The sequence below is a fragment of the Trachinotus anak genome, unplaced genomic scaffold (assembly GCF_046630095.1).
Source record: "Trachinotus anak isolate AG129_WGS33_773 ecotype Australia unplaced genomic scaffold, CSIRO_AGI_Tana_v1 ptg000009l, whole genome shotgun sequence".
NCBI lineage: Eukaryota > Metazoa > Chordata > Actinopteri > Carangiformes > Carangidae > Trachinotus > Trachinotus anak.
Window position 1 is genome coordinate 19,458,522 of NW_027273860.1, and position 24,362 is coordinate 19,482,883.

General features: G+C 42.8%; 2 protein-coding genes across 4 annotated transcripts in view; both read right to left on the reverse strand.

Moving 5' to 3' along the window:
• The window catches only part of itgb1a (integrin, beta 1a), a 30,902-nt gene extending 30,368 nt beyond the window's left edge, over positions 1-534 (reverse strand). Inside the window, exon 1 of one of the 2 annotated variants that reach the window (XM_071485692.1) lies at positions 247-534. The gene's annotated coding sequence lies outside the window, so the exon portion shown is untranslated. The remainder of the gene's footprint in view (positions 1-246) is intronic. The other variant, XM_071485693.1, reaches the window with a different exon arrangement.
• A 7,794-nt stretch (positions 535-8,328) lies between these two features.
• The window catches only part of nrp1a (neuropilin 1a), a 61,951-nt gene continuing 45,917 nt past the window's right edge, over positions 8,329-24,362 (reverse strand). Inside the window, exons 9-18 of one of the 2 annotated variants that reach the window (XM_071485695.1) lie at positions 22,464-22,608; positions 18,739-19,070; positions 16,662-16,806; positions 13,902-13,991; positions 12,578-12,628; positions 10,489-10,632; positions 10,090-10,367; positions 9,858-9,954; positions 9,676-9,729; positions 8,329-9,548 (exon numbers count right to left, since the gene is read on the reverse strand). In XM_071485695.1, the coding sequence (XP_071341796.1) occupies positions 9,262-9,548; positions 9,676-9,729; positions 9,858-9,954; positions 10,090-10,367; positions 10,489-10,632; positions 12,578-12,628; positions 13,902-13,991; positions 16,662-16,806; positions 18,739-19,070; positions 22,464-22,608 (1,623 nt within the window). In that variant the 3' untranslated portion in view covers positions 8,329-9,261. Of the gene's footprint in view, positions 9,549-9,675; positions 9,730-9,857; positions 9,955-10,089; positions 10,368-10,488; positions 10,633-12,577; positions 12,629-13,880; positions 13,992-16,661; positions 16,807-18,738; positions 19,071-22,463; positions 22,609-24,362 lie in introns of both variants that reach the window. The other variant, XM_071485694.1, reaches the window with a different exon arrangement.

Genomic DNA, 24,362 nt, shown 5'->3' on the forward strand with positions numbered 1-24,362 from the left:
TAGCATGTATCGTAAAACTACAATATATTCATTAATTTCTGAGTATCACAGAAAGCCATGAATCCAAGCAAGAGCTTTACAATTATACAACAGACAGGAAATTCCTTAAAGTACCTTAATATCAAAGTTTAAGTAATGAAAACACACTGGAGTTCACTACTGAAATATAACAACAACAACAGAGTGAATGTTTGTTTGATTGGGAGAAAAACAACATTGAAAAAGTAGCTGTATTAGCCTGTTTACCTCGGCGCTGCGCTGTTACATCCAGGAGAAGCTAGCTCTCCGCGTCCAGCTCCCACTGATGACCCGCTACGCAGCAGCGACTGTCTGCCCTGCTGGCACCGGGGGCCACTTTCTCCTCCGAAAAAGTCACCGATTTTTCCCGCTACTCATTCCCCTCAGCCTGCCCCCACAGAGAGAACGTGTGCAGTTTATACTGAAAAGCAAATGTGGGAACAGCTCGACAGCTTCACCTGAAACAAAGTCCCGGCCGCGGCTGTGAGGACCGCTTCCCCTCGACCTAACTCGGGTAAGAACGGAGGGACAGACCGCAGAGCTCCGCTCCCCCCGCAAAAAAAGTGTCATCACACAGTCTACTATGCAGCTTTTCCGGTATTAACCTTCAAAATAAAACCAAACGCAACGCAAGTAGTGAGCGATAATTCCATTTAAATAAACATCTCCATTTAACTCAGACCATTCAAGCTGGTTCATAATTTAATGTAGGTTTAAATGTAGCTACCATAGATTAAAAAAAAGCCCTCACTTCACTAGATTTCAGTGATATCATTTTACAAAATTGAGGCACAATAAAATTCACGATTTTTGTAAAGGCATACAAACCAAGAAATCTGTGAATTTGTTAATTCATGAGAAACTTCAGAGCGACAGAGACAGAGTGTCCTTCATAAAGACATATATTTTTATTTTTCTGTGCACACTGGTCTGACCATCAGTTTATTCTGCAGTCCTCGATCTGAGATAATGTAGGTGCAATAATCTGCAGTTGAAGTTCTGATTATTCATCCCTGTATACCATCACAATTACAGCAGCTACAGGAGCCATGAGAACAGCTGACACTAGAACCTGTGAGTAAAATAACCTGGTGACATTAGATAGTTCAATTTCATTCATCCACAGTATTTGTACTTTGTTACTGGTGAGTGACTTTGAAGATGGAATAAGAATAACCCTCATGATTATTCATCCAAATCATATTGTGATGTGTAGTAATGTTATTCCATATGAATTGTTTGAAGATGGTCTAGTAGTCTGACACCTACTACATGATGTTTTTATAATATAAATTCCAATATGAAACAGTCCTTCTTCAAATATTGAAATTCTTGACGTGATCCAAGAGGTTAGGTGGTGTAAAACCTTACAGCTGATCAGAAACGATCTGCCTTTCTGATACAGAGCCGCGACGCCCCTCTGGATGGAGACCTAACATTATGAGCAGCCTCTGATTAGCACTGCTGAAATCCTCATTTTATAACCATGATGTAGTCTAACAAAATCACTAATCACACAAGTCAAAGACAAAGACTGTGCTGTGGTTTCAGCTATATTTACGTGTAAAAAGATCCCTCCCAGAGAAAGTCTGAGGCAACAGAATACCTTACTTCTTGCCTCCCTGCCTCCCTCTGGACCTGCGGCCTCTTTCAGGCCAAGTGTGCGGACTCTCTGGGAAGTAGCTACAGAGTTTGTCCAAAAACCTGATAGATTTTTTGATAGAAAGGCACTTTATTTTTGAAAAGTCGATAAAGGCGTCTGAAAAGTCCAGCCATGAAGTCGCTAAACTGGCAACACTGGAGAAGAAGTTCAACTAATGTCAAGCTTATGAAATGGTATGGGCCACTAATTATGTTCACCAAAAATTAGAACCCCCCCCCCCAAATCTCCCATAAGTCGAAACCTGGTTTGCGTGGTCAATGTTGCCACACTTTAAATGCCATTTATCACGCCTCAGCTTATTTTATTTTGAAATCACATGCTTGTGTTCCGGTTTTATTTGATCTAAACTTCCTGACTGGACGCAGCGCTCTGACTCTGGCGTCACTGCTACAGGACAGCCCCGTTCATGACTGTCTGTTGATACAGATGCTGCCAACATTTCTATTCAGTGTCTCATCAGTCAGTAACTCCATTAAAGTGGACATCATCATCATAATCATCATCATCATCCTCATCATCAACATGCAGCACTTTCATATAAACAGAATTACGCTTAATGCAAGCACAGGCCTGCCTTGCTGTAGTGGAACATGCTGTAATGGCCTTGTTTTTTGTTTTCAAAACTATTAAGACATTTGATAGGCACCGAACAATGGATTTCTATGGTTAGGGTTCTGATCAACGACCCCCCCCCCCAAAAAAAAAAAACAAAAACAAAAAAAAAACGCACATGTGTAGCCTAAGTCATGAGAAAACCTTAATTCGGTGTCTTTTTTCAAAATAAAACTGCGTATTTTAAATACCTTTTACTGTGACCAGCCCACCGCACCCCTGTGCAATAATAATGCTTTCCTGTGCTGAGACAAAGTCTTCAATCTTTTATTTCAACTCATGAAAAATGGGAGCAAGTGTTGCATTTATATATTTTTGATTATAGATTACAACTGCCATACAAATAAACTTTTCTTGTTCCTGATAAAAATGAATATTTTTTAATTGATTTAAGATTTCATAACTATAGTTGATTTGTGACAACTGTAGAATGTACATGAGAAGAAATTCAATTTAAACCCATATAAAAACTTTTTTACAGTGAGATTTTAAACTTGAATGCCTCATAATCACACCACATAAGTGAAAATCACAAGTATTTTTTCTTGCTTTTCCACAGCATTAGATGCCAAACAGAACACGCAGAGTCAGCACAGTTTTTGGATCAGTTTTAGTGAAAATAATCAACCCAGCCAGTTATTTATTTGCTTTAAACATAGTGGAAAGTTATTTCTGTCTCAGCACTGGAGATGCAGTGGAAAAATGTGAGAGAAAACAAACTATCAAGTCCGGAAGATCCTCAGATCCTGTTTAGTCTCCAGAGAGTGTTTACATAGGAATGCAGCTCTTTAGTTCCCTGTGCTCCATTACTGATCCCTGCAGATGGGTGACAAGTTTAATCTGCTTTAATGTACGGAAACCCACTTTTATTCCACGCTCTCTTCTGTATAGCTCATATGTCTGTCATAAGATATGTAGCCTTGTTTTTTCACAACTGTTAAGTTTTTATGAGTCATTCAAAGATTCATTTAATTCCAGAGAATCCAGAACCACTTTATTCATATGAGTCATACTTTTATTTAGAATTAATAGAGCAGAGACATTGCTGCAAGTCCATGAATCATATTACAGACTGAGCAAGAATAACCAAAAATAGATGAAATATCTTGACTATGTTTTCACCAAATAACAGGAAGTGGAGGTGATGAAGATGAAGATTGTGTAGAAAAGTTTGTCCAACAGAAAGTCAAACTTTTGACACACACTGTCAGAAGGAGACTGTTACGCGACGCAGGAGTGGTCGACCTTATGGAAATTCACTGCTTCATCTTAGTGAATGTTTCTTCTTCTTCTGTTACTGAGAAAATGTTTTATACCAACTGAAAGACATCGTGGAATATACAATATATGAATAAAATGCAGATATGGATTGCTAATAGAACATCCCTTTATCCACAGCAGAACATACCTCAGTATTAAAACTATTTTAAAATACAATAATATAATGTATAACAGCTATTAAATAAATGATTTGAACAGGAAGTTGTTACTTGTCAGGGCTTCCCTGAGTTCTAGAGCCTCCCTGTGGCCTGTTTTGGTCACTGCATGGAAACAAGGATAAAACCATAGGATAAAACTGATAGTTTGTTTACATGTTTTTCCTGTTCATAGGATCCACAGTTACTGCTAGAACATCTGTCATGATGAAATAATAACAGGACTTTGACTTGTCATGGTAAAGCACAGGTGTTACTAACAACATTATCTATGGTTCTGTTCAGGGGCAACACTACACCATGACGGTGTGACAGGGAGCCAGCATGAACAACCACACACTGAAAATGGAATTCACTTTATTATTGACACCTGCACTTTTCCTACTGTGACCTGTCAAAATGTCTTCAGTAAAAAAATACAGCTGTTTACCCTGTTTGTAGGAATAATTACAGTTTGTTTATTTCCTCCGGTATTTATTTCTAGTCCAATATATATATATATATATATATACATATATATATATATATATATATATATGTATACACACACACACACACACACACACACACACACACATAGACTATATATATATATATAGTCTAATATATGCTTATTCTATGTGGTATCATATCAGATAGAAAGAAAAATAATGACTTGTCCACACTAACACTGATGAGCTCTACTATGGCCTGTTATAAAGGACACTATGAGCCCTGTGTGTTGGAAATATGTTTTAATATGTGTTAAACTGTGATCACATTTCAAATGTATGTCCATGACAGATGTGTACTAGTTAATACCACTCCACTCTGCCACACAGTGGCAGAAAGAGAAAACTACAGCTACAGTAACAGCTGGGTGAGCGGCCCATACTTCTGTTTGATTATTAGTAACTCACACTCACCTGATCTTTTTATCTGTTAGAAAGTGATAAAGACACGTCCCTTTATTAATGATTTATTAACATTTATCACTGTAGACACGGTGGTCTATTAACCATGTAGGTATGTTTCACACAAAGACCACCAAAGTCTTTCTTATTAAAAACTTATAACTAATCTATAGCTTTAGTAAATAACTAAATAAACATTAACAAACCATTAGTAGTAACTTTCTAATATAAAGCCTTTATAAAAGTGTTAATGCTAAATGATAATATCTTGTTTGAGTATCCAGTGATACACTGACAATAACTGAGCAGTTTGTTAAAACTGTTTTTCTTTGAATGAATGAATTATCTTATGTTTTTGAATTCTTTGATTGCAGCTCTTGATCACTTTTAGCTACACAAACAAATGATTGATGATGTTTGTCTCCTGCTTGCTTGACTGATTAACTAATTAATGCAAAGCATTGCTATGCAAAGCTGTTGGTTCAAGTAGTTTTAAGAGAGATAAGAAGGATCTAATGGGGCTGCTGGGTTACAAATGTCTTGTAGTTAATTGTGCTTGATGGAAATGCAGCCAAATGATGTTATGAGTCTAATTTGCTTGTTTAAAATAATGGAGACTAAGTATCGCTGCTATCGATCTAAGTTGCACTAATGTTATAAGACAAATATCATCACAAATCATTTGACATCATTCTGTACTTTTGTCTCACATTCAGAGCTGCAATATACAGTATATTAAACTATAAAGAAACTTATTCTCATCAGCCTGGTGTTCAGTTAATTTCCTGTCAATGTCCTGCCAAAATAAAATGCCAACACTTAAAGGTCCCACTTAAAGGACACTTAAAGGTCCCATATTGTATAAAGTTATATTATTATCCTTATATTATATTATAAAGCAGGTCTAGGTTCTATATTAATACTGTGAAGGTATCAAAGCCTCAGTCCACAGAGAAATGCACACAGCCTGTATTCAGAAAATGAGCCTTAAAACAAGTCGTCAGGACTTCTATAACTTTGTGATGTCACAACAAAGCAGTCACCACTTTTAGCCATGCCCCACACCCAGCCCACCTGAACCCACCATCCAACTTTGAAGGATTTGGTTTCTCTGAATATTTACCTGAAATCCGCTATATTTTTATTTGATCACTCAGAAAAATCAGCCAATCAGAAGAGAGGCTCAGAGTCTCTCTTGTTGCTGGAGCTCCAGAGAGATGCCTGAGAGAGGAGATGTAAAACTACATTGAGATGGTTTTTGCTTCTTAAAACCACAAATGTATTGTCTTATGAATATCAACACTTCAAATAAAAGCACTGGAAAAGTGTAAAATCTGGAAATTTTAAGCACATGGCTTTACTTGGAAAAAAAGTCAGTGAAAATGAAGACTAAGCCTAATTTCACCTAATGACAGGCCAACATGAAACCCATCTAAGTGAGTAAGTGAGTTAGTGTAGCTCACATCAGCTTCTCATTAGTGGTCAGCACCCGCCCTTTGCCCATGCCATCATTTTCACCGCAGTTTACCACTCTAATAGGTGGGGAGCCTCACATTAGAGACTTTGCTGGAGTTGCTTCCATCTGCTTAGAGAGACAAATTCACAATTTATTGCTCTGTAATTGATAAATATTAAAATAAATGGCCAGCCTCCTTCATATAAAGACACTGTTTATTTGTATCTTTGGAAAGCGATGGCTGTGAGAAAGACACTAGACAAAATCTTCTTGTTTACATCACTGTCTCACTGTTTTGGTGCTTTCACATTACTCTGATGCAAAAGACAGATTTAGTTTCAAAGAGCGGCTTGTGAAGCCGATGGGGAACCATCTACAGCACGGCTGCGCAAAGCTCTGACTGAAAATAGGAAAAGAAAAATGTTGAGTTTCAGACTCTAGATCACAACAAATATTCTCTTTTCTTTTTAAGGCCTTGCTGTTTATTCATTTTTTCCCTACAACAGCAAATTACAGAAGCAGTATTGAAAATAAAAGTCTTATTTTCTTATTCTTGTAAAAAAAGAAAAAAAAAAGATCTGCACAAAATTTGAATGACAGTACAAAACGAAGCGTTAATATGCCATGTAAATGAAGGGGCAGGGACATTACTGTTGGAAAATCTATTATGCCTTTTTCAATAATGAAAACATCTCAATATCTTTACATTTCAGAATTATATCACATAATCTGAAACTATATATATAAAAAGATGAAAGAAATGAACACCTGTTTTTTTGTGTTTTGACTTTCTTCTTTTTTTTTTTTTTGCAAATGAATGCTATAAACACATAAACCTCTTAAATATATTTATCAGTGCAACATCATTTCTCTTCAGTCCACGCTACAGTATCCTTTTTCTCTAGTTATCTTAGCACACATTGCTGGAGCTACTGTCATCTATAGCTGAAAGCGGAGACGGACGGTGGGGAGGTTGAAATGAACAAGCCGAGAATGTGCTCACCACGGCACCAAAGTACAATGCACACAGATGTAAAAGATGTCACTGATCTTGCGATCAAGTTTTTGATTGTTTGATTGTGGTGCGGGAAAACCACTGAGTTCCAGGTCCCATGGGCCCCTTGTGCCCTGATACTGTAAATCTCATGCGGAGTTCACACAGAGTTCCCCTTGTGGTTTGTAATGGTGGGATTGTCCCATCCATCCATCCATCCATCCATCTGCAACAAAAGAGTCTCAGCAGAGATTTTGAAGAGTTCACACTGAGGTGAGATTTGCACTTCTTTCAAGCTTAAAAAGAGATAGAAAAACAGACACATTGCTCCTCTCTACACGTCCTATCATCCCCCCTGGTCATTTTCTCTCCAGGGGCTCTGACAGGGCGAAGCAGGTAGTCAGTTCTTTTGTGACTGATGACCATTGGTGAACTGAGTAGTTGTGTATTGGTGAAGGCCCCCCAGTGAACAAGAAAGGGGGCAACCATCCTTTGGTAAAGCCACAGAAGGAGGCCAGGTGACCTGATTTAGGTGACGCCACTCGATCCCCCCGCTTGTACCAGTGTCCTGTCCTAATGACATCAGCTCTGACATCACAACGTTATGGCTGCTACACGTGAAACACGTAAAAACTCTTTGCGGCCCCAAGAGGCCTTAAGCTACAATACAGCATGTGAACAATACAAACTGGGTTTAATCATGAGACACTTTTGTCTGGCTAAAGTAATGATAGCACCATTCTTCAGTTAGTGTGGGAACCCCCTCTTTTAATAGGCTCCTATCAGGAGGGAATCAGAAACAAAGTGCATTCAAGCTGCATTGTCCAGATAGCACTTCTTCAGTGAACAATCCACAGTGATGTTTGGAGGTGATGAGTTAAAGTTTTAGCTAAAACAAAGAAATGATGATTGTTGGGTTTTTCCTTTTTTTTGGTATGCTGGCAGACATTTCATAATTTTACCACCTCCTTTGACTTGGATATGAAAAATTGTGGTGACAAGTCAAACTGACAGAAGAGATATGATGAAGACATGAGAGATCAGCTGAAAGAGAGTGCCAAGAGTTCATTATGTTTTTTTTTTTGTTTTTTTTTACCTTTTGACTGATTCGGTCTTCAGTGGTTTTTCGTGAAGTGGGTGTTTCGATGACAGATGGCTTGAATGCACATTGAAATTGCTGTAACGTCAGCGTCACACAAATCTTGCTCGTCTAAGCAACGTAACCTAAAAGTAAAAAAAGACCATAACACTGCACCTTCCACAAAACAGTCAGGAGATTGTATTTACACACACACAAACCCATGAAAAAAGGGATACTGCAGCTTTTTTCCTTTTTACTTTCTTTAAAAAGGGCAATAAAATATATTAAAACTTATTTACAGTGTGTGTTTTTTTGGACAGAAAACAACAAAAAAACAAAACAAAGCGCTGTGATAGATTGTTATCCTGTTTCGCAGGTATTTATAAGATAATGTGCCCCTGTTTCCTGTCGTCATAACTTAAGCCATGTACAGTAAAATCATCAACAGAGGCGGCGAACTGAAATGTACTAAAGGCACTGTCAGAACCATACATTGCCATGAATGGGACCCTCACTTTAGAGTGACAGGGGGGACAGGTGAAGGGGGAAGGGGGGGTACATGTTTCAGGGTCCTGGGTTATGGGCACACCCTGTATGCCACACCAACATGGGGCAAATCTACAGTTTTGCCGGTTATGGTTCATTTAACATTTTGATACGTCTCTTTCAAAAGTTGAAAATAAACAACAGCCTTCACGAACTGATGGTGGAAAAAACATTTCTTTCCCAGAAAACGATAAATACTTTAAACATTATTAATAAATTGGTCTCAACACCAGCATCCGATTGTAAAAATGAATGAAAATCAAAATAGAAAATTAAAATATCATCTAAATCATCTGTACATATTTTTTTTCTGTATTTTATTTGTACACAGTGTCCCCTACTGGTAGGTTCTTTTTACTGCAGCTCCTGAGAAAAGCGTGGATCAGTCCAAACCTCCCACTGGGTCCTGAACCTGTCCCTCATCCAGTGAGTTGAGGGGTGTTGGCAGTCCTTTGAGCTTACCTACTCGCGTGTACACGAGAGGATATGCCTACAGCCAGTCTTGTGCATGCTCTGCAAGCTCTGCACGTCATACAGTCACACTAATGCACTCAGTTCCATCTCAAGCCTCTGAGTATGAGCTCTGTACATTGAGTTTGTCCTTCTTTAACTTGACACCATCCACTAGTTCAAAGTTATAGTTCTCCAGGGCTGATAAGTTCCTGTCCGACATGCCTCCGTGTGAGCATGCGCAGTACAAGACCACGCCACAGATGGCACCCAGGAAGACCCCCAGGGCAGACATGGCGATGATGGTGATGAGGATGGGGTCGAGCGTCTTCAGCATGTTGCCTGCTCCGCTGATCTGGTTGGTCTCCACAAACACCGGGTATTCAGTGATGTCCTCAACTGTAGGGGAGAGATGGAGGCAGAAGAGGAGAATGACATGTGAGAAACGTACAGTAAACTGTGAAGGGTTTTAGAGGAATCCGGAAAGAGGAATTGGTAAATAAATGCTCCATGTGAAATGACTTACGGATTTCATTGAAGCCATCCTCCGGTAGCATGGGCTCAGTGGGTACGTCAGGATCTGCTCAAAAAGATATTCTAAATGAATACAGTGCTGAAAGATAACAACCTGCAGTAAAAAGCATATGGTCGTATTTCAGATCAAGAACAGATTGCAGGTATTCTTACTGTGAACACCAAAAGCCTCACCTTTACAGTCTGTCATGCTGAGCCCATTGAGAACCTTAATGTCATCCACAGCAATGTCTCCCCAGCTCTTTCTCTCCACCAGACTTTCGATCACCACCTTGGAAAAAAGCACAGATTGACTTTTCGGATACCTTTCCTTGAATGCCACACACAGAGCGCAGGTACAGTGGTAAATGTCCAAACAAGCTACAGTCTGAAAAGTAGGGCCCGTTTCATGAGAGTTGAGCTTTACCTGATAGGGTTTGTTGGTGCGAGGCACAAAGACACGACCTTCTCTCCAGCGGTTGCCTTGGTGACCACTGACCGTCCACAGCAGGATGTCAGCTGGTCCATCAACTGTCTGTTTGCGCTGTTTGATATGAAGTGTGCCAATGTGCGGCCCGAACATGTGGTACCAAAAGGACACACACAGGTCAGAGTCTGGGGAGCTGACCACAGGGCTGACCAGCCGAGCCACCTCCGTCTCTTGGGGACCTGTTGCCAAAGTGTAGATGAAGTTCCCTGATCCACCTGTTGGATGAAAGAACTTGTATTACTGACTGAAAGGACTGAGACTGAAAGTGAATGTGACATCCAGCCTGTTGGACATTTTTGCATGGTCGATTTGAGCGGTAACTTGCAGGGCTCTCACCTGTGTGATCCATATTGGGTCCAGTGTTGAGCGTAGGGGTACCACTGGACTGGATCTGCCACCTAGAGCCAGTGTCCTCTGATGTCCAGCTGCAGAAGGACGGGTCATTGGCCCACCCAAAGTCGCAGGCAAACCACAGAAAATCTGCAAATATATGAAAGAAAGGTCAAGATCATGTATCAGAGGAGATCAGATTTCATCTTCCTCCTTTTTACAAAAGGAGAATTTGCCTAGAGCTCAGGCTTTACTTGAACAGTGACCTGAGGGCATGTCATGATTCAACTGCAGGCTGCACATAGGGGTTTCTCCCCTCACCCTGACTAACTACAAGCACTAGAGGGCAGCAATGATCTGCGGAACATAAGCTTTGAGTCCCACAGTTACAGTAACTCAAGAGTGAGAAACAGACTGAGATAGAAGGCAAGTTAGGACTCTGAGATGAGAAAAAGAGTGAACTGTCAGCACAGACCTCATGTAGACCTTATATCTTGGCTGTAGTTAATGATCTGTTTTAATGAATGTAATAGACAACATAAAGAAAGGTATGGAGGGACATTAAGAACAGGTGCTGCACAAAGACAAGCGTGGGGGAAAAGGAGGATGGGGTCTAGACTTGGTGTCCAGTTGAGAAAGCAACATTCATAGCAACCCGTAGAGAGCTTAGGATTTTAATGAGTGTAGGGACTTGAGGTTTGAAGACAGCTATGGTAACAGTGCCAGGGCCCCATTCCAAAAATGCAATCCCCCATGGACACACGCCGTGCTGAAGAAGTCTCTGTGGTGGCAAGAAAATGTGTGGGAGCTCTGGCTTTCGAGCTTTTCAAACTGGATAAATAAAGCATTCCAAAGAACACAGGGGAGTGAGGTGTTTGGGATGTTACCCACGGCCTTAAACTCCAGCAGGAGATGCCTTTAGAGACACAATGAGGTGGCTCTCCAAATGAGCCAATATTCCCTTTAATAAAGCGAAGGTTTAAACTAGCTTCTGCAGGCAATGACTCTATTTACCCATTAAACACAGAGGATACAGAGAATTCCCATGTGGAGACGCATTTCAGATGCCAAGCCACTTTTTTCATCGAGAAATCCCATTCCCAATTAAAATGGCTTTGGCATTTTTTTTGTTCCATTCTTGGGAGGCTGTGACTGAGGCCGCCAACCCGCTCTGGATAGATGAGCAGCCACATGACTCACTTGGCCATTTCAAGAGAAAAGAAAAAGATACTTTTTCTTGCCGAATGCCAACAGCAACTACATCCTGTTAGATTAGGGTGAGCACATACCCACTCAAACATAGCCACACATAAACAGAACTGATTAGCATGCATGGTTTGAGGCTCTTGAAATGAAAAGTCAGAGAGATAAGTGTTTATCCGCAGACACTTGGTTATGTTCATATACACACAAATATGCATGCACACACCTGCACCTCAGCTCTCATCTATTATCGTGGCTGGTGCCCCAGCAGACTGCAGACAGACCACAGAGCCAGCTGATGGAGTGAAGGGGGCTGGGTGGAGCCTATGGCCCATTAGCCAAGGTCAGACTGGGGCACAGCCTCTCAGCTGGCTGCTGCCTCATCAACCTGCTATAGGAGACAGCGCTATGTGTGTGTGTGTGTCTGTGCATGTGGCCACAAAGCGCACCTAATTTCCTGTGGTCATTTGCATTGTGCTTTCCTGTTATATGTTGTGGTGTGTGTGTGTGTGTGTTTAGTGTGAGTCAGTGTTGGCCTAGTGATTAGTGATTATGCTGAGAAGGCAGCAGCAGAGCACCAGTGCTAATCATCAGCTAGCCCTGCATCACACAACCTCCCTCACCCTGTCAGCGGGAGCCTCTCAGGGCCATATCATCAGCTTTAATAACAGACACACATCAGAGGAAAGAAGCCGCCTCGAGCTGGCAGTCATTAACTAAGGTATGCTGCTTGATAGATCTATGTAAATTAATTCCAAAAAACCTTGAGCAGTTTAATATTTACTCTATATTTCAACACTCTGGCTTGTAATATTTAAATGCATTATGTTCAGTGCATTATGAGAAGTGGAATTGTTGATGGGAAAGAAAAATATACACATTTTCTGCTCACCTGGAATGGTATCAACCTCAGCAACTGTAGTCTCTGGCACCGTGGTACCACCTGTCACAACAAATTAGCATAGTTAGCCTTGTCTGAAGAAAGCTTCTTTCCATATGTCCACCCATGCGCTAAATGTATCCATGTTAACTAAATTTATCTAATCAACACATGCCTTGTCTTTCTTTAAAGGTCCCATATTTTAAACTTTTCTGGTGTTTAATTTGAAGTGTTGATATCCATAAGAAGATATACTCGTGGTTTTAAGAACCAAAAACCATCTCAGTGTAGTTTTACATCTCATGTCTCAGACTCTCTGTAGCTCTAGTAACAACAGGTTAGTAAGCCTATCAGAGGAGAGGATCTGAGCCTCTCTTCTGATAGGCTTACCGAACTTTGCCTGGTTTTTGAGTGATGGTAGATTAATATAGCAGATTTCAAGTAAACGCTCAGAGAAACCAAATCCTGCAAGGTGGGCGGGGCTTGGGGAATGGCTGAGAGTGAAAGTTCCAGAAGTCCTGACGGCTTGTTTTAAGGCTCAGTTTCTGAATACAGGCTGTGTGCATTTCTCTGTGGACTGAGGCTTTGATACTTTCACAGTATTAATATAGAACCTAGACCTGCTTTATAATCAAAAAACACATGGACATCTACCTTTATACAATATGGGATCTTTAATTCTTACAAGTGCCCTCCCTCCGTATATCTACCATGAAGCACTTAGATAATTCTTTCAGAACAAGTTACTGAGACGGTGCCATGCTCATCATTGGAGACTGCTGGTTAATGGGGGGTGCAGGCAGCAGTGCAGGCTCAGAGACTTACTGGGTTAGTGGGAAATTAGGCCAAGAGGAGTACGTGGAAAAGAAGGTGCAGGAGGACGAAGCAAGTGAGAGATGAAAGAAACAAGAGAGGCAGCAGAGGCTCGCTGTTGGCTGGTTTAGAAGCAGGTGTGTGCAGATGTGCAGGTTTCTGATCTCTGGTGCAAGCGTGATAATGCTCTCCTGTGGCAGAGGTGGGCTTAAGAGGGGACAGATTGAAGAGGGAGGTGGGGAACTACAGGTGCAGCTAATTAGAGCTGTGTGCATGACAGTGCGCATGTGAGTGCATGCACGTGTGCTTGCAAATGTGCACAGTAGATGGCAGATTAGCTGTGGTATCAAATCCAAACTGTGGCGGAGAGCGACGAAGCTGGGGGACAGTGGCAGTGGCATTGAATCAAGGGGAGCAGATCGAGTGTGAGCCATAACAGAAGGAAGCGCAGGGGGTGGCGGGTGAGGGGGTGGTTGCAGTCTCATGAGGGCGATGTTAGCACCTGTCATATCGTAGTCATCACCTGTGCCACTGTGGCAGTTTGCCTGGTCATCGTCGCACTCGTCCGATGGAGTAGTGCTCGGGACTAGCGTGGTTGGCGGGAGCGTAGGGGCTGCAGGGACGAAGAAGAGACACCACAAAAGACACACTGAGATTCAGAAGGAAAACACTGCAGGGTTTGAAATCACATTACATTTTTGTGGCAGATGCTTTTGCAACGAAGCGACACACAATAACAGCATTCAAAGCACGGGCATGGGCTGGTTTTCAGCTGGTGTTATGGTCAGAACAGAAAACTGAACAGAAAAACAGATGTGTGTACACACTCTCTGCATGCTCTGCCCACAGCTACACACTGGGTTTCAATCTAGGCCTGAGCTATTAGCATCCCTCCCTTTATCAAGCTGTGGAGGTGTGGGTATATAAATAGATCTGGAGCTAAGGCATGGGCGGCTGTAACTCAGAGATGCAGAACCAGGGCTTGGGATTGGCTATAGGCAGGGCCCCTGGCTGCCATAGTGGCCTATCATTATGGCTCTGTTACACTTGGATGTGGGCAAGGCCCTAGATCCATGCCACACTCCGCTGCCGCACAGCCGTCCTGCGGTGTATGTGTGTGTGTATGTATTTGTGTGTGTTTACACTGACTGAGTAATGAGCGGGCTTCCCCAGTGCAGAGGGAGGAGAAAGGAGGTGGAGGAGGGAGAGAGGCATCGACAGATAGGGGTAAACTGCCTGAAAAATGTATTTGCACAGTATCTGTGTGTGTGTGAGATTGTGAGGGTGTGTGCACGTGTGCGAGCCAATGCTCTTGGTCTCTCCCTGTGCTAGATGAAATATGAGGCAGATCAACCCCTGTCAGATTCAGGGTGGGGGAGGTCAGGGATGGGGTCAGCGCTGCGTCAGGGGAGCCTCTCACAGAAATGAGGATTTAGCCCTCCTACTACGGCTTCTTATTCACTCATACACACACTAGTAAAAGCCCTTGTGTGTGTGAATGATTGTGTATACATGCCTGTAACCGCATGTTTGGCAAGGTGATTGTGGTTGCTCTGTGTGTATATGTCTGTGTGACTATGTGTGTGTTTGGTATTAACTCTGAAAACAAGCATTATCATATGACTAAAGCTCCCGATGGGAGTCCATGAGGCTTACAACCGAACGGGCCTCCCTGAAATCCAATATGTAAATCCACTTAGGGCTAACGCGCTACACGTTCTCATATCTCTGAGCTGTTTCTGTGCTACATCAGCTCTGAGAGAGACAGATAAAGAGCTGGAAAAAAACATGGGGGTAATTTTAAAGATAGCAAAGTGTGTGCGGCCCTTTTAAAGAAGAAAGACATGCATAGGTTGGGAAGAGTGTGATGGGGGCCAGGCTGCAATAATCCTTACAGGGCCAGGTGGGCTTTCATTTGATCTCCTCTAGAAGTGGCGAGCTATGGGGGCAGCTTTGATGTAACAGGGAGACAAGACAACTGTCCCTTTTAGGGATAAAGAGCAGGAGGTGGACAGCTGTGGGCTCAGCACAGAGGAACCCTCACACACATCTTTAAATAACCTGGACTGTGGCAAAGACACGGAGCACAGGCCACTTACAGCCATGTCATTAGCTAGGATGATAGATGGCTCACCTGGGTGTGTGTCAAGACATATCAGATGTGAACACATGTACACGCTGCCTGTGAATGAATTTACTGAGCCTAGGGCTGCAGTTGAAGAGTCAAAATAATCTCCTAACCACTTCTCCTCCACCTCTATGGAAAACGTCACAAGGTTAAGAAAAGATGTGACAGAGAATTCATAGGGACTTGGGAAAAGACAACAGTGCTGTGGAGAGAATCCCGCTGCACTTAGACTAGGCTGTTTTTAAACTAACTTTATTTCTAACACATGGACGATAAATACTCCTTTCAGCACAAAAACATGTTGAAATAAGAAAATATGACATGAACATATCAGAGAAGAGAAGACTTTCCTAACATGGGCGCTTTTGACATTTTTATGCATTTGTTAAGAAGAGAAAATTAATTTTAATGCATCACAATGGGAGGGGATTTGGTTTTGTATGTAGTGTTTTGTTATGATGATGATGTTGTTGACTAGAAATCCAATGTGCTTGTTCTTCATGATGACTCCTAACTGAATTTGAAAGAAAAAGAAATCTGTATTTATGGATGTGGAGCTCAGCCAATCATGCAAGGATTTTCATAAGTGCTGGATTGTGTCACAAACATATAGATGCTCTCTGCTGTGGTGAAACTACAATGGTGCGTCACTTTAAATGTTGCTGCACAAGGAATTGTGGGATGGCATTTTCTCCTTTCCTTTCATCAAGGAAGGTCCAGTATTTCCTTTGCTAAAGGAGATAAGCTAGGAAGCACTGAAGCTCCTTTCCTTTTCATTTAGAGAACTGGACCAGCTCTTACATGGCTGCTGCTTAGGTACTTCTACTTCAAGTCATCATGGGTATTTTTCTGGCTAAAAATGTAAAGACATAATCACCAGGAGTAGTAATGCCACCACCAAGAGTAAAAATGTCATTACAGCGTTAAAACAACCGGAAATGTTTCACTTTGTGTGGTAACTTTGGTAGAAACATAATTTCTGCTGGTAGAGAAATACCACAGTACCACAGGTATTAATGTCGCCACCATGGATAGAAATGCTGCTGCTACCTGTCGTCTTTGCATATTTTGCACTAAAACTGAAGTGATAATTAATGCAGAACACAGAGAATGCAAGACATTTACATAGATGTGTTAACACGGGTTCAGGTTTACCTTCAATCTCACAGCCCAGGAGCTCAAGTCGTAAGCCCATGCCAGCGGGAGTGGCCCTCTCTGGGTAAATCCTGATGAAACGGGTCAGCAGGGACTCCACTGTCCTCAGCTCGGGAGTGTCGTAGTTGCTATTCCCTTCAAATATCTGGAAGACGGACAGAGACAAGAGAGGGAAGAGTGAGTGAAAAAACGAAGCAAGTATTGCTGATAATGTCACTGCTGGGTGTTTGACTCATACAGCTCTCCATACGCAGATACCCCGAGGCATACTCATCCTGCCTTCTGAAAACCAGAAGTTGGGTGGAGGGGGTGGCCTGTGCTGGGTAGGTGGAAGATGATGTGAAAGAACAGAGGATGACCAGATCGCTCTCATCTTGCTGACATCTAAAGCACAGCTTAAGCATCTGACACGGGGGGGGGGCCGGTAGCGAAGACGGCGTAGCACACACCTCTGTCAGAGGCAACTTTCAGCCCCTTCAACTCTGCCTCAGATCCTCCACAAGTGAAAGGAATAAATGAGGGAAAATAGGAGGATGTGGGGTGTGAGAGAAGCAAGCAAAGGAGGAGATAGAGGATTGATGGAAGTGGATTAATGCGTGTGATCACGTAAAAGGAGCCTGGTGCGCCTTAGATGCTGGGAACCTCTTAGGCGAGGGGAGAGAGGCAGCTAACTAGGACAGGAGTGGGTGGTGGTGGGGGGGGGGGGTATGGATCTTCCTCACTCCCTTCATAAATCAACCATCAGCCCATCTGGATCAGATTTATGCCCTGTCAGGGACGCTTGTAATTGGGGACAGGCTGTTGTAGCTCTTGTCGGGGGTGTGTGCGTGCTTGCGAATGTGCTCATATATACATTTTGTTTGTGTGTAAGCGTGTGCATGCATTGAGAAAAGTGTCGGCATGTGTCTTCCGAGCGCGCAGAGAAACTGGCAGATAAATCTTGAACCACTTCTCTATATTGTGCGTCTTTTCCTCCCTCGGTCTCGTCTTTCCTCTCCTGTTTTCCCTTGACTCTCTTCACCCTCCTCCTCTTCCTCTCTGGCGAGGTTTCACTATCCACTGAAAGGGGCTGAGCGGTGTGTGTCGTGCAGAAAACAAAGCAGGAAGAAAAAAAAAACTTGGAAAGGACTCTGAGAGACACGAGATGCTTATCCTAATGTGATTCAAAGCGCTGCTGAAATTGACTCGGAGCGACTGGTGAATGACTCACAACTGCCAGGCGCAACGCTCTGGTGAAAATTGACTAAGTGCGTCGAAATCAATGTTCAGATGTATCTGAGAGACACTTTCAGAACCACGTATTCGAATAATTTTCCACAACTTACAAAGTAAAACCTGTCTTTTAGTTTGTGCTAGAAATCAAACCATCAATTCAAACACATTCCCCTGAAAGAACTTTGCCAACACATTCAGGAATTATTGAGGAATGTTTGGTTACAGTTATGCCTCTAATTTGGTGGCAGAACTGAACAAATATCGCAGTAATTTTGGACATTAAAGTTCCTGTTTTAAACTCTCTGTTCCTCTGCCATGGTTAATATTTTGTTTAATATGGTTTTCCCACATTAAAAACACATCTACTCTTACTTCCTCATTGAGAAATCTGGATCGGGCCTTGTGCCCCGTCCACCAGAGCAGAGACTATCAAGATGGTTAGAGGAGGAAACATCAGAGGGACTCAGCCACATGTTTGAGCCTCAGTCAGACCCAGACTCAGGATTTTTTGAGGAGTTTGTTGTATCACAACAGTAAGAGTATTTATTTGTTTATGTTGTTTGTTAGCTTGTAACTGGCAGTGACTGACACAGTGTTAGTGGTTGGGCTAACTCTGTACTGATAAGGTTTCAGGTTTATTTAGCCCTGCCCCCTCGTGCCTGCAAGTTGACAGGATTGGTTCCTTAGGTTATATGATGTGTGAATCCCTGTTTGTCTTAATCTGTTTTTATGAGTCATTGGTTCACTGCAGTTCAAGCGGGAAGCACTCAGTCATGGTGTCGACTGCTTATTTTGCTCATGAAATTTCTTGTATTATATAAAAAATATGGAAATGTTAAGGTAAACAAGATAAATCTCTCACGTTTGGCTTGTTCCCGCCGGTGTCTAACACCATCCTCCATTCGGAGCCGTTGTTGCTGTAGCCGAGGCGGAACTTCTTCATGAAGACTTTGTTCTCACGGTGCTTCCCTCCCTGGATGATCAACCCCTTTACGAGCTTTTCTTCGCCGAGATCCACCTGCAACCATTCATTGGCGAAGGGCTGGGGCTGCGGCAGCAGGGTCCACCCCGTCCTGCTGGTCAGCAGGCGGGCGTTCTCTGGTACCCAGCTCCGGTCAGTGTGGGAGGACGCGGTGATCTGGTTGTCGGTGATCAAGCCTGATACCATACCCAGCATGCCTGAGCAGGGGTACTCTGAAAGACAAGAGGGAAAGCAAAAGGTGCTCACCTTTTTGATATAAACTAATGAAAACCTGCAGAGATGATGGAACATAGGCAACAAAAGACTTGATCTATATCCAAACGCTTGATGTTCAACATAATTTACCAGCACAAGTCGAGTTTGGTGAGTTTGAGGTTCTTATAGAGGCAGCAGGGAGAGTGAAAGTCTGAGTGAGGAGGACAATTCCCCAAATTCTTTGTGATGTTATTGTGATCTCCCCCTCTATTCTCTTTCTCTCCCTCTCTCTCTGCAGATCTCATGCATACTAATTCCTCTGCCTGAAGCACTTGTCTCCAGGCAGCCAATTAAAACGCTCCTCTCGGTTGGTGCTTCCACCTCCTGCATTCTGGGAGCGCGTTTTCTTTTCATCTCCCTTATCCACCGCCTCCTCCCTCCATACACTCACATGTACTCGCACACAAAAACACACTCTCTTTGTGTTTTATCTGCTGCTGCACTCATCTACCTTCTGCTCCACAGCTGTCAACATCTGTGGGCCAGTGTCTTTTAACACCTCATTGTTTCCTGTCCACATTTTCAAACTTTCTTCTCCTCCTTTTATTCTTCTCCTGTGATCTTATCCCATCTTAACTCTCTGTAGGTTTCATCCTCTTTAGGTCCATCGCCCATTTGTTTCCTGAGAGAGATGGCTGTTTTTTCATTTTTCCTCATCCTTTCTTCTTTGTGACATCCCTTTATATAAAGAGCTGAGCAGGAGAACAACCTGTTGTTACAGCTTGGAGCCATTTGCAAAGCTTAAACCTGATTTGTCTTTAAACTTTGCACATGTTTTTGACTTTGGACCACAGACAGGGTTGGGGGGTAACCTGCGTCATGCTTGTTTAAGTTGTTGTTGAACTCCTGCCAAATAGAATGTTGACTGTAATGTGCAGTAGATGATAAAGATTTCTTCCAGTTGTTGTGAATTGGAATATTTTTATGAAAAGCATTATTTTTAAATAATGCTAATGCTGTGGTATAATGTAAATGGTACAATTTTAGCTTAGCTTTAGCATCAATAAATATTATGCACTCCTGAAAGAACAAGGTGTAAACTATACCGACACTGGTTGACTGGTTGCAATATCTTTCTGCCCATCTTTGCACATTTTTGCAGTTAAATACACTGGAGTTTATAAAAGATCCTCCATGCTCTGATTACCACTAAATCATCCTTCTGTCTTTTCCTAACTTTCTTCCAACATTCAATCCCAGGACACTGAGTCAGGGACCTGTGGTAAGCAAGAACATATTTACTATCTGGCTCCCACAGAGGGATAATTCTGGGCATTATTACATCCTCTGTGTCAGTGTGAGACAAAGTGTGCACTGTACCGCTGCAGGACTGAATAGCAAAGCTGCATCTGGGAAAAAGTGAGCGAAGATTTGGAGAACAAGGCTTCATTCAGACTGGTCTTTCTCTCTCTGGTTATCTGAAGCAGCTCCTATGCAGACCCGTGGGACCATCTAGTCCTGCATTCTACAAAATTGGAGCTCAAGGAACAAACGCTGGCGGTGAGGAAGCTCCTCGCCTGTTTTCTGACTTTTTCTCCTTTCTTTCGTCTTTAGCCAAGATCGTGTTTGGGAATGATCACAGGAGCCACGGCACTGCACATTGGCCATCTTTGAAGTGGGGGGGATATGAGAGATAGGTATATGTGTGTATGTGTGTGGAGACTGATCTGAGTTTAGGCACTGACCCTGGGTCATCTGGAGCTGTTAATCGACTTCAGCTGCGATCACAGAAGCTTCAGAGATGGCACGCACGCCATGACACACCCAGAGGAGCCAGTGCATGTGTGTGTTTGTGGACTCTTAAGTGTGGAGATGTTGATCCATGCCTATGTGGGCCACATTGAGGGTTTGGGTGGAGCATCAGTGGTTCATCACAGATATTTATACACCATGGGGTATTTACAAACAACAGGGCGTGGATCATTTTATTAATGTGTAGCTGTTTGTATCAGCAGGGGCACGCGACCATAAAGACTGAGGGGAAAACATCTTGGAGCATTCTGGGGTTTAACTCTTCCCCTCCTCCGATGTCTGAATCATGGTCTTGATGTTAAAAGAAAATGCACCTTTGTAAATCTCAACACCTGTGTTTACGGCACCAAAAGTTTTTCATTAAAGGTCTGGTATTACAGATTCATAACTCAAGGTAGAACGGAGTGAGTCAGTGAGTTTATGCAGCCCTCAAGAGCCTCGCAGTTTCTCTCTGTCCCACTGTGCTGCTACCAAGCAGCAGGGCTGGCAGTGTCTTCAGAGCACCCAGGGGTGCTGACGTCATCATGGAGGCCCTGTGGTGACTTTGATCCTGTGATGTGTTTATGCTCTGTGCGGCGGTCTGGTTTTGTGCCCGAAACACACGCCCCAGCTGTAACCCTGCTGTACCCACAGTGCCCTCGGCTACTACATGAACATACACATATGTAATGTGTAACTACATGACTCACACACACACATGCGCGCGCACACACACACACACACACACACACACACACAGAACTTCACATATGAGGACACTTGGCTGGCTACATCTAATCCCGACCCTAACTTTAATCCAAGGCTTAATCCTGAACCGACAACACTTACAACCAAAGGCTACTATCTGTGTTTTCTGTCCTAAAAAAAAACACACACTCATTAACATTCAATACACATGCTCATAAACCCATAGAGATGCAGCCAGATGTACTAAAACCATATGAAAGCGAGCCACACACATACACACAAACGCCACTCATTAAAATAACATCGACAAAAAAAGCTAAGATGAGACGAGCTTCGCCAAAATCAAAGCTCTGCAAGCAAAAGACAGACTGTGGCTAAAGATGAGGCTGAGACCAGATCAGCAGGAGGGAAGGGACCGCACAGAGCCCACCCAGCTCCAGCACTCTCTGCCTGCCAGCTGTTGGCTCCATTTATATTGTATGAGGTACATCTAAACATGGGGTAGCATAAATAGGTAATCCTCCTTCATGTGCCACTGCTCCATTATGCAGCAGCTTGCTTCAGCCTTAGAGGCGGACTCTGACAGAAATGGAGCCTCAGCTTACACCTGGCAGAAGTGAGGTGTTTGTGCAACTGGGGTCAGGATGGGAAATACTAACGATGCTGCTAAACCAACACTGAGACATGAGATGTGCATAAATCATAAATAGAGTCACTGCCATCACCTGATTATTGCATTTGAAACTGTTCTGTATTTAATTTAGATACAATCAGCAATATATATATAGGATTTGGTTTCCGTGGCAACTGTAAACCAAGATAGAGCTGAGGTGTGTGTGTGTGTGTGTGTGTGTGTGTGTGTGTGTGTGTGTGTATGTATGCGGATCAGCAAGTATCTCAGTAATACCAACCTGATATCTTACATCCGTACACCTCGAAGCGCAGCGCAATGCCTGTTTCCCAGGTAACGGGACGGATCCGAACAAAGCGCGTCAGCGTGGGTTTGGGCAGCATCGTCTTGGCAACGTCTGTTGGGTTGGTGTTGCCTTGGAAAACCTGCGATGGAGGCAGAAGAAAAGCAAATTATTGATGGAGAACATGCTGAGTTGAAATGAAGGACTTTGGCTGCATTGAATCAGGAAACACATTCATTTTAAACCAATGAGATTAATGACTGGAGCTGAGTGATCAGCCTTGGTCTGCATTCAGTTGAGGCACTGACACAAGAGACAGGATTGGAAATCTAAATGACAGATTCAGAGAGTCAATCTTTACTACAGTAGTGTGTAACAAAACCTTTCTGTATGAGACAAATGGTTGGTTGAAAGTTGGTTTTCACTTCCTGTTGCACCACATGTCGCAGCACAAACATACCACGGCCTGTGACCGTGAAACCTGAGGCAGTTAAATGTAACATTGACGAGACCAGATTGGCTCAAGATGCCCTTTCACTGTCCTCTACTTCCAGATCTGGTGGAGGTTTTACTGCAGTGTCTTGTTTAAAGGTCAGAGATGTCACTCGTTCTCCCCTGGGGTCGGTTGACAGTTTACTAGCACCATACGAAGAGGCCGGCCACCCAGCAAAACAACTCCCCCCACAGTCCGTCACGGTTCATTCTGGGTAATTGAATCACACCGACCTCCTGACCTCCCTGATGGTGTAGCTATGGGGCAGAGAGGACTACCACTGAGATGAGCAGGATGGACAGACAGATAAAAAGATGGCAGGTCAGCTAATTTTGGATCAACTAAAACACCACCAGGGCTGGCCCATGGAGTGCGGAAGGAATGAGTCCGAAATCATGGAAATTAGTTAGCATTTAGTATGTACGTCTGGGAGTCTCTGGGTTCTGTGAATGGGTTTTTGTTTAGATGGCTAAACTAAGGTCTGTGGTTGACACAAGTTCAGTTTTCACATTTTATTCGATGTCATGACAACACTATAATTATGACAAAATACGTCAGTAAATACCCCAGGTGGGATTTCTCTTAGCTATTACATTTTATAAAAATTGGGGTCGCTAACAAGTAGCTAAACGTCATCACACCGAACACAAAAAACGTTCTACTCACCAGTTCACCTTTTCAGCCTTGTTGTGTTTATACTCAACATACTTTTGCAAACTATTACTAACTTTGTAGAAGAGCTCAGAGCTAAATCAAACTACAAGTTGGAAGTTTAGCAGGTGACACTGAGGTCATGTGACTGTAGTGTAGTTGGTTTATAGCCTAACATGAGCTTTTTGCTTCTGCTAATTGCATCTAGGCTTCAAACATCATAAAGTGGAGTCATTAGTGAAGATTATCCTGCTGAACAAAACTTTTCAGTATCATAAACAGTTGTTGTGTTTATTTTCTGCAGTAATTTCAAAAGCCCATGTCAACATCCCATTGGCTTTTGGTTGAGGGAACAAAAATACGTCATCCCTGCAGCACTTTATTATCTATCACTACCCCTCTGTAACTGCGTCCCTGAGCACTGGTGCTGGTAAAGCACGTCACTATGGGATCCCGCAACAAGGTCATCCACTCTCTTGAATGTCACACCGAGTCTTGTCTCCACTCACCAACTGTAAAGTGGCTTTTCTCAGACTCCAAACTGCAGGCTCAGCATGTAGCAAATGGTGCCCCTCTGCACAAAAGCACTTTAGAGTCCGGAAAAACACAGGCCGGGCTCACCGTGGCACCTTTAAGCCACCACTTTACAGAAGGGACTGTGTACTTTGTGGAGACCATAAAAGAATCAGGCCCGGGGGCATGTGTACACAGCAGCACAGACATGCTTGTTTGGACACTCTGTTGCTGTAGAG